Here is a 12,444-nt window from a genome sequence, read left to right on the forward strand (position 1 = left end):
ACACACACACACACACACACACACAATTCCAATATTCAAACTGAGGAACAAAGGTAATGGGTCCTTATGTAAGGTGTATACAAATATCTGGTTTAAATTTTATTAGTGGGTATATGTATATGTTTGAATATATTTGACACATAAAGTTTAACCTTGTAACCAATTCTTGCTTTTAAAATGACACGCTGCACAACCTTTCCACTCTGAATAAAACAAAATGCTCAAACGCTGGATTCAAAGCCCCGCAAATAACGAGATATTTATGCATGTTAGAATATGATGAGCTTGTAAACTTCTGAACATCAACACCTGTAGAATTACAGTAACCATTTCTCTTTGCAATATAAAGAAAGAAGCGTGAGCGTTACTTGAGGAGTAATGAGACTATGGCTGTGTTTTCCCCGGACGCCCCTCTTTTCTGAGCGTTTTTGCTGAATCACTATGAAATCTAAATTCTTTTCAGCTTTGAAACACGCCCGTACAATCTGTGTGAGGAAACAACAGGCTGTCTCAACATCTAGAGCTCAGGATTTGAATCTTTGCCAGCAAGGGCTCACTTTCACATGTTTGATACCTGAACTAGAGGGGGGTTGAATCCCATGTTGTAAACTCTGCCGCTGGCAGGGTGGACCCAGCGGTCACTCAGCCTGTCCTTCAGAGTCTCTAAGGGAATGTTGAGGTTGATGACCAGGTCCATCTGGTAGAGGCTGTTGAGGGCCTGCGCCTGCGCCAGCGTACGTGGGAAACCTGGACACATTTCAGAGGGAGAAGCAAGAAATGCTGAGTTGTCATTACAAGCTGTGTTTTATGATTACACACACCTTGCTTATTTTCCCTCGAAACACACCGCTGCATTTGACAAGTTCTGACTTCTGATTTCAATCTGAACAGGCAAATTATGTATGAGYAATTCCTAATTTTACGACTTCAAACTATGATSATAGGTTGTTAWTGCCAACAAAACCTGAACCTTGCAATGTTTGTTGATTTCCACTGAAATGGCCTGTGGCTGAGCTGTGACAGCAGAATTATACATTTGTGATAAAAACCTAAAGAAAAAAGCACAGCTGATCAGATCCTATTAATTAATTCGTTTGTAAATTTAACAAAGATGAGGAAGGTGAAGTTAAGGTGAAGAGTAACTGCCTACATTTAAAATGAGATATTTATTCAGTTTTCCTGTACCAAACATACAGGTAGAGCTTAATAAATTTACAGATGAAAGACATGTTGAAATATTTCAGTGGTTCAGTTAAAAAAATCTAATTCATCATTAACCACATAGATATTTTACAAGTATTTATGTAGTTTATTTTGGTGACGTTGCTTACAGTTAATGAAAATTTGGTTTCTTTTCCCTTTAATACTTAGTCAGCGCTCCTTTTACATAAAATACTTCATCAGTGTGGTGTGGCGTAAAGGTGATTCAGACAGGTTGCAGGTTTTAGGTTGGAATAAGTTTGATGGCCAACCAAGCACAGAGGCATGATACTCTTTGAACTAGGAGTTGGAACTTGCCTGTCTTTTTTAACCATACTTTTTCTTCCACTCAACTTTCCACTTACATGTTTGAATTCTGAACAGCCAGCTTCATTGGTGATGAACATTCGAGTCTTACCCTCCATGTTGAGGAAGCCAATGACTGTGCTGGACAATTGTCAGGCCAGCATTTTCCCACTTTAATTTCTGATTTCCTTCAGCTGTAAGCTCATGGACCATCAACCAAAACAACAGAAATCTCTGAGTTGTGAATGCACTACTCACCGTTTCAAACTAATCTACGTAGCACAGTATCTGCACAAATGTGTACACTGTGTGTATTCTGCATAGTTTATATTTCTATTTATTGCATGCTTTATTTTATCTGACTACTTATTTACTTTATACCTAAATGTAACATTTTTGGTTTCCTATGTGGTCAAGAAAGTAAGTATCTTATTTTATAAGGAAACATTTTTCCTTATTGTGCATATGACAATAATAGCTTTGAATTTATATTGTGAGCTTTTCAATAGATGCATTTACTTTGCTTTGATGTTCTAATATACTGATATGGCCCTGCAGGCATTGGAAATCAGATCATCTTATGATTAAATTCATTTTGGTTTTTCTAACCTGGAGTTGTGTCCTCTCTCGATTAATGGTTTACTTGTTTATATTCAAGATCCAATGTTTCAACATTCAAGTTTATTTCATCAAGTCTCTCCACCACAGCGGGTAAAGTTCAACAATGGAAATGTCACAGCAACCTCTTTTCTTTTGGGTGTGTTTTGTGTGTATGTGTGGGTGTGTGTGTGGTTCCACACGCAAAGTATGCAAAAACAATGAGCCTAGTTATTTCTCCAATACTGATACTCAATGGCCATGATTACAGATGTTCCACCACACCCAGCCATTACAGACAAGCCCAATTTAACAAGAATGGTGACACATCAACAAGGAATCTTTTACATATATTTATTGACATCTATTTAAGCTGCATGGATTTAGATGTTACAATTAAGGTCAGTAAGTTCAAGAGTTGCACCTGCTTTGTTTTCTTAACATACTTTCAGAGTTGGTTTCCAAATTCGAAATTCCATACTTCTCCAGACTACAATTCCCAGAGTACACTGTTCTTTTTAGCCCGTTTTAAAAGTATAAGTGTCAATATGGATTTGTGGGATTTCAATAGTAATCAGACTCTAAACATGGAAACTGTTTGAACCAGATACAGAAAGGGATTTTACCTGTACTGAATATTACTAATATATATGTAACATTATTTAATATGCTTATGACTACAACTTTATATCTACTTTTAGATTTTACAACAAGGATATTTTCAAACTGTTAAAAGAAGACAACAAAATCATTTTTTAAATAATATTATTGTCAATCTGATGACAAAATGAAAGAGCTAAAAATAAGTCCTTCTAGCATGAGTGCCAGTTTATTTAGTAAGTCTTATTCAAATATATAGCATGAGAAAACACAGCAAAGTCCCTAGAACTAGCCTTTCTTAAAAACGTTTCTCAGATCTTTAACATTATTGGCCAAAGTTACAAAGAGCTGCTGTGAAGGACATGTGGCTCTAGAGCCGCAGGTTGCAGAGTCGTTAGAAAAAGAACAGAAACAAAGTCTACTGAAAAGCCTCATCAGAGCTGAGAAGGACAGTAAAGTAACCATTAAAGTTAATGGCTGGCTTGGTTCCTGAGGGGTCATGAAGTTCAAATCCAACTCAAAAAATGTCACAAGTGCAGCACTCCATAACCCGGTAAAACTGACTGAAACAACGCAACAATATGAGACAAATTCATTTCAATAGTAATTAAATAAAAACGTTTTAGAAATAAAATATCAGCTGAAATCAAACTGGCCAAACATTATTTTCTTCTTTTCCTATGAATCTACTTTTTCTGTGTTAAAACATATTCTTCCAGCCAGCATTGTGAATGATTACTACTTTGTCAAAACAGCAAAGGGATGAGGGGCTATGTATACTTAAGTTAAGTCAGTTAGTGTTTACTGTTATTTTTACAAGCACAGACATGATTAAACCTGCTAAAGTTTTTGAGATTTTAATTTAAATAAACTTTTCTACACAATGACTCAGATTCGGTGGTAATGTCCATGGACAGACTTGGACAGCAAACACTTTTGCTATAAAGTGTTTGCATGTAGTCCTGCTTATAAATTTCCAATTCACTGTAGGATTCTGAGGGGTGGCATTTGGTTGGGCCAATCAGCTTTAAGGGTTAGCTGGCAGTTCTCACAACAACCTTCAGGGTGCATGGCAGAAAATATCTTTCATTACTATGAATCATGACTAAAAACTGAAACGGTTATGTACAGTTCTGCTTTTTTTCCCCCCTGTGCACCAGTGGAATTGAGTAAGCAGAAGCAAAAGTGGCAAAAACATAAGCTTTCTTACCGTCTAGTAGCCAACTGTGGTTCTGCAGCTGCTCCAGTTTGGGCAACATCAATCTGGTCATCACTTGGTCAGGAACCAGCATGCCTCTGTCTATGTAGGTCTTCGCCAGCATGCCAGCCTCTGACACATGACAGCCAAGTAAACATAGAGCACAGCATGTTTGTTTCTGCTTCCGAAGATTTCAAAAAAGAAGGAAAGGGGGGAATAAAGCAGGAAAAGATAGAGCCGAGCTTGTTGGGTTCGTCATCACCACCAGTTTCTGTTACTGTCACTGCAACTTTTTAAGTTTATGATGGAAGCTGCAGGGTCTCCTGTGGGTTATTACATAAATACTTCCACCGAGTCCCAGAGTTTAACAAAAACATCATTCAACTGAACTGGGGGGGAAAAAAAATAAAAACAGAATCAGAACTTTCTTTCTTAAGTTCTTTATGCCAAAATTTTGTGTCATGTTATTTATATCTTGTTGAGAATTGAAGCAATTCTAGGTGTGGAAAGTTAATTCGAAATACTTGAGAAAATTATGAGAGAACGATAAATTTTTTAATAAGGTAACAAACTGCCATAAAGTCTTGTGAACGCAAGAATGATCAATCTTTTTTTTGTTGCTTTTTTTGAGTGCTGCTGTGGTGCCAGAGACTTGCTGCAGCTATTAAGTCAAGTAGTCATTTCTTCTTAAACTAGCAAAACAAACAACGAGTATGACCCCTTAAAAAATATATATATTTTTGAAGTTTTAAACTGCCCTATTTTTCCCCAAATTATATTATTATTGTAGTGGAAACCCCCCACATTGCGAAAGACCAGATAAAATAGCTAATTTTGGGTAGGCTCTTCCTGTTGTCACCACTTAAGTGCTGTTTTGGCTTTCTTACCTGTGTTGGCTGCAATACCCTCGCGTAGAAAGTGGCCACTGGACAGGTACTGCAGGCCAAAGCTGTGTGCAATCCTCTTGCAGATCGTGCCTTTTCCAGATCCCGGTGGACCCAAAACAGCAGCACGCAAAAGCTTGGCCATATCCTGCTACAATAACAAAGAGTTCCCAATGTAAAAAAAAAAAATAGTATTTAAAGTGTAGGAGATGCTCCAGATTTAGGTTTGCACCAGTAATTTGTATTCTGCTGCACACTTGAACAACAAAAACAACGGTTTGGAACTATATTTTAGCGTGTCAGTGGAATCGTGTGGATCTTTACGCACTGCCTTCTCTTTGCGTGCAGCGGAACTGTTCCCCTTTTGGACAGGAACGAAGTCAAAACGCCTTTTTTTTCCTTTTCCTTCTCTCGCTCCTGTGGACGTGGGTCGCTCCCTGCGTCTTTAAGAACAGAGGTTGTCCTCCGCGAATGAATGAGAGAGTCTCCACAACGCCCTATTTTTTTGCGCGCATCATCCAGGAAAAATGCGGATGGGTTTACTTCGCTGGGCAAACTGGTTACTGTAGTTTTTTAATACAGTTAGTACGAGAGTTAAGTGGTTGAATTATTTTTACTAATCAATTATGGGAATGTAACATAGCAACACAATAAATCGAACGCGAAAGCTCCAAATAAGACAAAATAGAGAGAAGATCAAACGTAAACAATGGCAGAAAAAAAACAACTTTGTAATATTTCCGGTATTGTCTGTGTCACTTCCTCTCACTGGAACACGGTATTGGCAACAGGAAGTAATACAGAAGGTAACCGCAGGTGTTTCAACTAGCATTTATTTTATGATAAATGTAATTTTTTAGAAAAATAATAAAGTTATTTTTTTTAAAAACAACTAATAAAATTATAGTTTACGCGGGAAGGGGGTGGGGGGGATGAAAACAACATCAGGAAATGACACAATAATACAGACAAACACTAAGTTATTGATTTTTGTCAAGTAAAATTTCCCCCCTGAACATCAAAAGCAGAACCATCACACTGATGCACATCTTTCTGCATCAAACTGTTAAAATGTTGAATATTAGAATCCTTTTGATAGTTGAACTCATTCTGTATCTTATAATTTTGTTTTCTATTTTGTGGTTTTTAGTTTTGCTTTGTCTTGTTAAATCTTGTTTAGCGTCCAATTACAATGAATTGATTCAAACTATTAGTACTACTGTTGTCATATTAGTATATTAGCAATAATAACATAATTTAGAATACTGCTCCGGAGTGGGGAAATACAGGTGATATCAGCAATCAAAGGTCAGAGAGCTCACGAGGACTCACACAAAGGTACTAAATACATAGAACTATGAATAAAAAAATGTATAAAAAAAACTATGAATAAAGAATTTATAAAAAACTGTCAAAGCAAGTCATTAGAGAAGTATATATATATACACACACACACACAAATGGTGGGAGACATTGTCCAACAGTGATGTTATTTTAGTTAAAGTTCTTCTGTCTCCCAACCCCTGCAGTGAGTCACTCAAGGTCAGAGCCGGCCTTACTGATGAGTTTATCAAACCACTTCCTCTAGGCTGTAGATAAGCTGCTGCTCCTACATACACATAGAAGTTTACTGACGCAGCACAACATGTTAGTTTGTTTTCAAATAACTTTTATTTTAAATTCAAGTGAAATTATATTGCACAGTTCTCCAAAATGTTGTGTCTAAACTTTTATTGAAGTATTTATAATCTGTTATTACATGTATATGGCTACAAATTTGAAATTAAGATCATACATCAATCATTAATTAGGAACATCATGAAACAGATTCTAGTTTATGCAGAGGTTCTTACAGCTGAATTCAAAATCACATGTATAGACATTTAAAACAATTCCAGACCCTATTTCTCCAAAACAAAACAAAACAAAAAAAAAAAGATAGATTCCAATAAATGCACACATCTTCTTCCACGGTGGCTTCATTAATTATAGATTACACCATTAAACAGAGCTGGCCTGAAGCAAAAATTTAAGCTTCTGTTTAGGGCCATTATACCAGCAGGGAACCGTTTACTTCACACAGATTGTAAATAATAATGAGTTTACTTTTGAATTTATTTATGATTTTGAAAAACTAATTTTAAATACTTTATCTTGGTTTAATTTTATAATTGAAATAGATTTAAAATAATGCAATGAGACATTTTTAGTGAAAAATCTTTGCTACACATTTAATCTCTTCCACTGTTTTTGTGCTTCCAAATATACACTGCTCAAAAAAATAAAGGGAACACTTTAACATTTAAGTGAACACTGAAGTGTTCCCTTTATATTTTTTAGTAGTATATTTTTTAGGTTTTCAAAGAATATGCTTGTTTATCTTTTTTGCTGTCTACAGAAGTTTACATTTTCAGGCTGTCGATGTAAGTTAGAAAGAAATTCAATTTAAAAGATGAAGCTTGTATAATGAGTGTTATTTTCTGCTAACTTTAGTGACTACGGTTTACATGGAATGAAACCCAAATGTTCATTTTCTTTAAAACTTGAATATAAAGAAACAGATTTTTAATGTTATTATGGCTTTCAAATATAGGTTTATGTTGGAGAATGTTAACTTGACAGTTTTCTAGCCATTATAATTCGACCTCCACAATGAGAAGGCCAAAAAAAAGCTAAGCTGGAAAGGATCATTGCTAAAGCAGCCAGTAGTTCAGAGTGATGGATGCTGGAATATTAATGGGAGGTGGAAAGATAAACTGCCATCTAAAATGATTTACAGGCAACAGGTATAGCCACAGCCTTAAGAGAATTATAAAGCAAAGTACATTCAAGAGTTTTTGGGACATACACAAGCAACTGGAGATGGAATCAATGTCTCAAGACCCACACAGCTGTAGTTCTGTGTGGTGGCTTCTGAACACTTAAGGTTTCCCAAACTCTTACAAGAGTTTTGCTCCACAATCCTCTTGAAGATCATTTTTGACATGTTTTTCTTCCACTCAATTTTACATTGATATTCATTTATCACTTTGTCAGCCTCTGTAGAAATGGACCTGCTAGTGTTTACAAACAGAACAATTGTCACATCAGCAATCTTCCTGCTAATTTTGCATGCCATGATTTGTATGTTTTCTAATTTTCTAAGTCTGTTTATTTTCTCTTATTAGTTTCAACCCATAATCATTGAAATACACGATGTGTTATGATTTTGTCTTTACAACATCAATCTTTTATTAGGATGCACCTGTAATTAGACAGTAAATTGAGGATTCTCACGTATTAGTGAGATTTTCTTAGATGTTGCCACTTGTTGACAGAGCCTTCACAAGATCAGAGATTTTATTATATAAAGTCAGTGATTTTTTTATTTTTGTTGCTTTGCAAACAGGAAGCGCAAAGAAAGGGGGGAAAAAAACCGAAGCATGAGTCGGATGTCATTTGCGGACGGCAGGAATCCAGTGAGTACTTGTTGCGAGCCATACGGCGGCGGCAGCGTCCCGAAGCTGTCAAATATTGCGCACAGCCTCCAGTCGTCAGTCAGTGGAGTAACCCAGACTAATCCGTCAGACAAACAACTCGGAAGATTAACCTTTTTTTCTTCTTACGAGTTTTTCCCGCTGTGATCGGAAGCTTCTTCTAAAATCTTGATACGTTTTTTTTTCTTTTTTCTTTTTTCTTTTGTCACATGGCTTTGAAGAATTCAATAACAACAAAAAATGGCGACAATCACGTTGCTCTGTGTGGTCTTGCTGCGTCATTAAAAATATTCATGTAAACACGGGGAATTAAACGAGTGGGTTGAAGGTAAGTTTGCTCCTTCAGTGCTACAGATTTAAAGGAAGTTGAATGTAATTAGGAATTAATTTATATATTTGGATCGAACCGCATGCGTTTTGTTTTTGCTCAGAAAAAAAAAGGGGTGTGTGTGCAATGCTGGGCGTTAACGTTTGGCTCCACAGTATTCACTGCAAGCGTTGCACTCTTATTTATTCGCTCTTTAGCATTTAGTTAGAATAGTTGAAAATAGTGCTACTGTTGTGTAGTTATAAGAAGCAACTGTGCTAAACCTATATTTAGACATCTTTATTTCCTTTTTTAATAGAGAGCAGCAACAAGCCTCGGCAGTTCTCCTGCTTTGCTTGTTATTAGTACCCGTATCACAGAGGGGTTGCTTTACAGTGGCTGTTATTCTTCTGTTATTTACATTGAGCGTTTACGCAACACGGACGCGCTTTCATCACAGGGTCTCTGCCTACATCACCGAGGACAGTGAGAATGTTGTGCTGTACCAAACCCCGACAGTGAGCTTAGTGCCTCGCTCTGTTTTGGTTGTTGCACATGTTGGCTTCGTTGCCCACGTCTGACACGAAGCGTTTGGGCCAGAGCCCTGTGCTGCGGAGCTAATGGAGTTGTTTACATGAAGTGCAGGAGGGCGGACCGAAGACGAAGGGAGGCGGGGCCGCGGCGTGGGCCAGCGCCGCGCACCGACTGCTCCAGATGCGGCTCGCGCCAGGAAGGGGTGGAGCCCGAGACGAGAATCATAACAAGTCTGACGTCACTCAGCCTTGTGGTTGGTATGAATAATACACAGAAGTTTGTCTGTGGCCCCTGCAGGAGTAGAGAGAAGTAGGGGGGGGGGGGGGGGGGGAAATGAAACGTTTACCTGTTTTAGTTTTACACGAAGTGAAAATATTAACGAGGCTTCTGTACAGCAGCAGCACAGCAGCTCAAAAAGCCATTTATACGCCTTTACATGTTTATGTATGCATACGTTTAGTTAGTTATTATACAGTCCTTTGTAGTGCTATTTATCGAATGTCTGTTGTTCACTCTAAGCCCCGCCCTTGAATGATACCTGAACTCATAAATAGTGGAATGTTTGTGTTTCAAAATCGTGGGGTTAAGTTAGAACATTCTCCAGAGAAAAAGTAAAAGAGGATAAAAACTATTTTAGGCAATGCAAGTTTATTTACTGAATTCCCATATCAGCAAAAAGCTAATTTAAAGTCAGCATTAGTTAAAGTATAAAGAGAAAAAAGTAGTACATTCTCACTGTGGCATAATAAAGGAAAGATGAATACATACATTTTTAAACGTGTTAAAAAGACACGTTTTAATGAAAACATTTTTTATTTTCTTACAATTATTGATTACTTTCAAATTATGCATTTATTTCATATATGTGTCCCGCGCTGTGCAAATATATCAAATAAATGACTGTGAATATCTATATATTTTTTTCTATATTAATATTAAGGAATTTTATATATTAGCTTCTATATTAATATTTGAATAAAAACTTTTGAAATGCTCTAATTTTCTGATCACCATCACTTGGGCTTAGCCATTGGTTATCTTCTGAAATGTGTTGTTTGTATCTGATTTTAATTCTGTCTACTTGTTGTCTATGTTAAAAGGAACAAACAAACAGTGTTATTGTTGCGCAATGTGCTGACTAGCATGGCGATGACAAAAGGGGCCACCGATGCTTCCAGACTTGACAGGCTGCCCTGGTTCAGTTATCACAGTGCTGATGCTGTCCCCATCGAAGGTACAGTACTGTGATAACTGAAGGATGGCTGCCAACTTGACACTGGTGCAGCGATCAGCAGGTGAGGAGCTGTAAATATGTCAATCTTTCTGTATGAAATCATTAAAAATGTTTTAACAGGACAATGAAAGTCTCTGTGTCTTTGTTCACAACTTTATTTTAATTTCATTTAATTATGGTTTTTGAGATCATAAATGAGCTCATTGAAAAATGAAGAATTATTCATTAAAAAATTTCTCGCACGGTCAGAGCAACCCGAGTAAAGTAAATAAGCAATTCAGTTTGAACGTGCCAACAGTGGGACTTTTTATGCTAGCCATAGAATTAAAACAAATACCACCAACTTTATTTGTAAAGCACCATTAAATGACCACAGTTGAAGCAAAGTACTGCACAAAATTGTAAACTATGAACATGTTAAAAGTTGCTGTTGTTACAACTCATGTGCTTGAGGTTAAGGGCTTGGATGGAGATGTGGCTATGTCGTCTTCATACTCTTCACTGCAAAGTGATCACTTTAGAGGTAAAGTTTGAGGTTGGTTGTTTTTCTTATTGCAAATGGGTGCACAATTAAATATACAAATAATATACAAATGTACAAAAATGTACATTTGGGCAATAATTATCTTCTCAGGAGTTTTCAATTTTGGAGCAACACTGATGTCTCCTAGAAATAAACATACAAATATCATAAGCATCACATCCATAAATAATGTATTAAATGTCAAAGAAGCAAAAAGCTAATACAATTGAGGCTTTAACATAAAGTATGATTTCATCCAGCAGGGATTTTATATATATATTTGTTTATTTATTTGACAGTTTGTAGGAATTAAACCAAAACAATGGTGGTCAGAGGGCTCTACCTTAACCACGCTCTGAAGATGTGTTCTGCATTGCTGTCAACAGGGGGAGCTACAGCTTCATCGCACTTCTTCGTGTTCAATTCTGTTGCACTGATTTGTCTTTAACGTCTATAAAATATTTGAAAACAAATGTTTGCAGTGTTGACTAGGTCAGTACTTTCTGATCAAAAATGTGAAAAACCTAGTTTTATTATAAAAACAAGTAATAATGATTTTCTCTATCACCATTCAACAATAATTTTGCACACTCCTGGAAAATTTCAAAACAAAATAATTTAAAAAAAAATTTTTCGGCATAAAACACTCTTTACCATCAATGTGCATATATTTGTGGCATGGCCAAAAAAATTGTACACGTAAATTTTAAGGCTGGAAAATATTTTTTTTTTCAAACTCATCTGAGTCATGTTTTTGATTTGAAGGTTACTCTGCACCTGTCATTAGTTGTGTTTTTTACTGAAAGGGTACACAGTGTTGATAGGTTGTGGAAATCCCCTCAGGAGTCATGATATATGTTTTGTTTTTGTCTCGCACTAACCCCAATCAGCTAAACGTGCTTCGAGCCGCATGTTTTTCTTACTCTGAGTCATGTGATAACATGACACTTTGCGGTGGTGGACATTTTTTGACAACTAAATCTAAAAGTCAAGTGAATTTCAAAGTTGTTAAGTGAGTTATTATCTCCTAAAAGAAAGCCACCACACACGCCTTGAATAACGATACACCACAGTACTATTAGCTTCTAAAAGTTCATTTGTCTTTAGTGTCCAGAATCAGTTTGAGGGGGATTTTCTTCTTTACACTTCCTTTCGTAAAAAGCAACGAGTTGCTGCTGTGTTGTGGGATGTGGGCAGTCCCTCTCTGACACAAACTGGTCTTCTGTTATCTTATGAGGAACTTTCAGGACCTCGTTCTTTCGATGCAGGAAGACGAGTAGATTATTCATTTACCACATGTGCATTCCCTACATGTTGCTGGAAGTGGACACCAGATGACTCAGACAGTTATCTGCTGCAGTGATGTCATCTGGTAAACTGTTCCACTTTGACTAAAAGGGGGAGTGGAGAGACAATGCAAACATAAAACAAATTGTCCATTTTGTTTAATTGAACCTCATTTATTCTGGCTTTCATTAACCAAATTCTTATTTCCCCCATTTTGTTAACTTTTCACCACAAACCTTACAAGCAAATGTATTTCATTGAAATTTTAATGACCAACTTAAAGTATTGCAAATATATA

The 12,444-nt window shown here is 36.6% G+C and overlaps 1 protein-coding gene and 1 long non-coding RNA gene across 5 annotated transcripts in view; one reads left to right on the top strand and one right to left on the bottom strand.

The window, feature by feature from the left end:
• Nucleotides 1–23: 23 nt before the first annotated feature.
• ak4 (adenylate kinase 4) overlaps nt 24–12,444 on the bottom strand; it is a 25,386-nt gene continuing 12,965 nt past the window's right edge. The window contains exons 1-4 of one of the 4 annotated variants that reach the window (XM_008406155.2): nt 5,114–5,465; nt 4,789–4,933; nt 3,914–4,033; nt 24–747 (exon numbers count right to left, since the gene is read on the bottom strand). In XM_008406155.2, the coding sequence (XP_008404377.1) occupies nt 560–747; nt 3,914–4,033; nt 4,789–4,930 (450 nt within the window). In that variant the 5' untranslated portion in view covers nt 4,931–4,933; nt 5,114–5,465 and the 3' untranslated portion in view covers nt 24–559. Of the gene's footprint in view, nt 748–3,913; nt 4,034–4,788; nt 4,937–5,113; nt 5,466–12,444 lie in introns of those variants that run through there. The other 3 variants (XM_008406153.2, XM_008406156.2, XM_008406154.2) reach the window with 3 other exon arrangements.
• On the top strand, nt 8,165–9,427 carry LOC103463042 (uncharacterized). Its single transcript, XR_533446.2, has 2 exons — nt 8,165–8,589; nt 9,209–9,427. It is a non-coding gene; the product is annotated as an uncharacterized LOC103463042 (long non-coding RNA).

This window comes from Poecilia reticulata, linkage group LG4, assembly GCF_000633615.1.
Source record: "Poecilia reticulata strain Guanapo linkage group LG4, Guppy_female_1.0+MT, whole genome shotgun sequence".
In the NCBI taxonomy this organism is placed as follows: domain Eukaryota; kingdom Metazoa; phylum Chordata; class Actinopteri; order Cyprinodontiformes; family Poeciliidae; genus Poecilia; species Poecilia reticulata.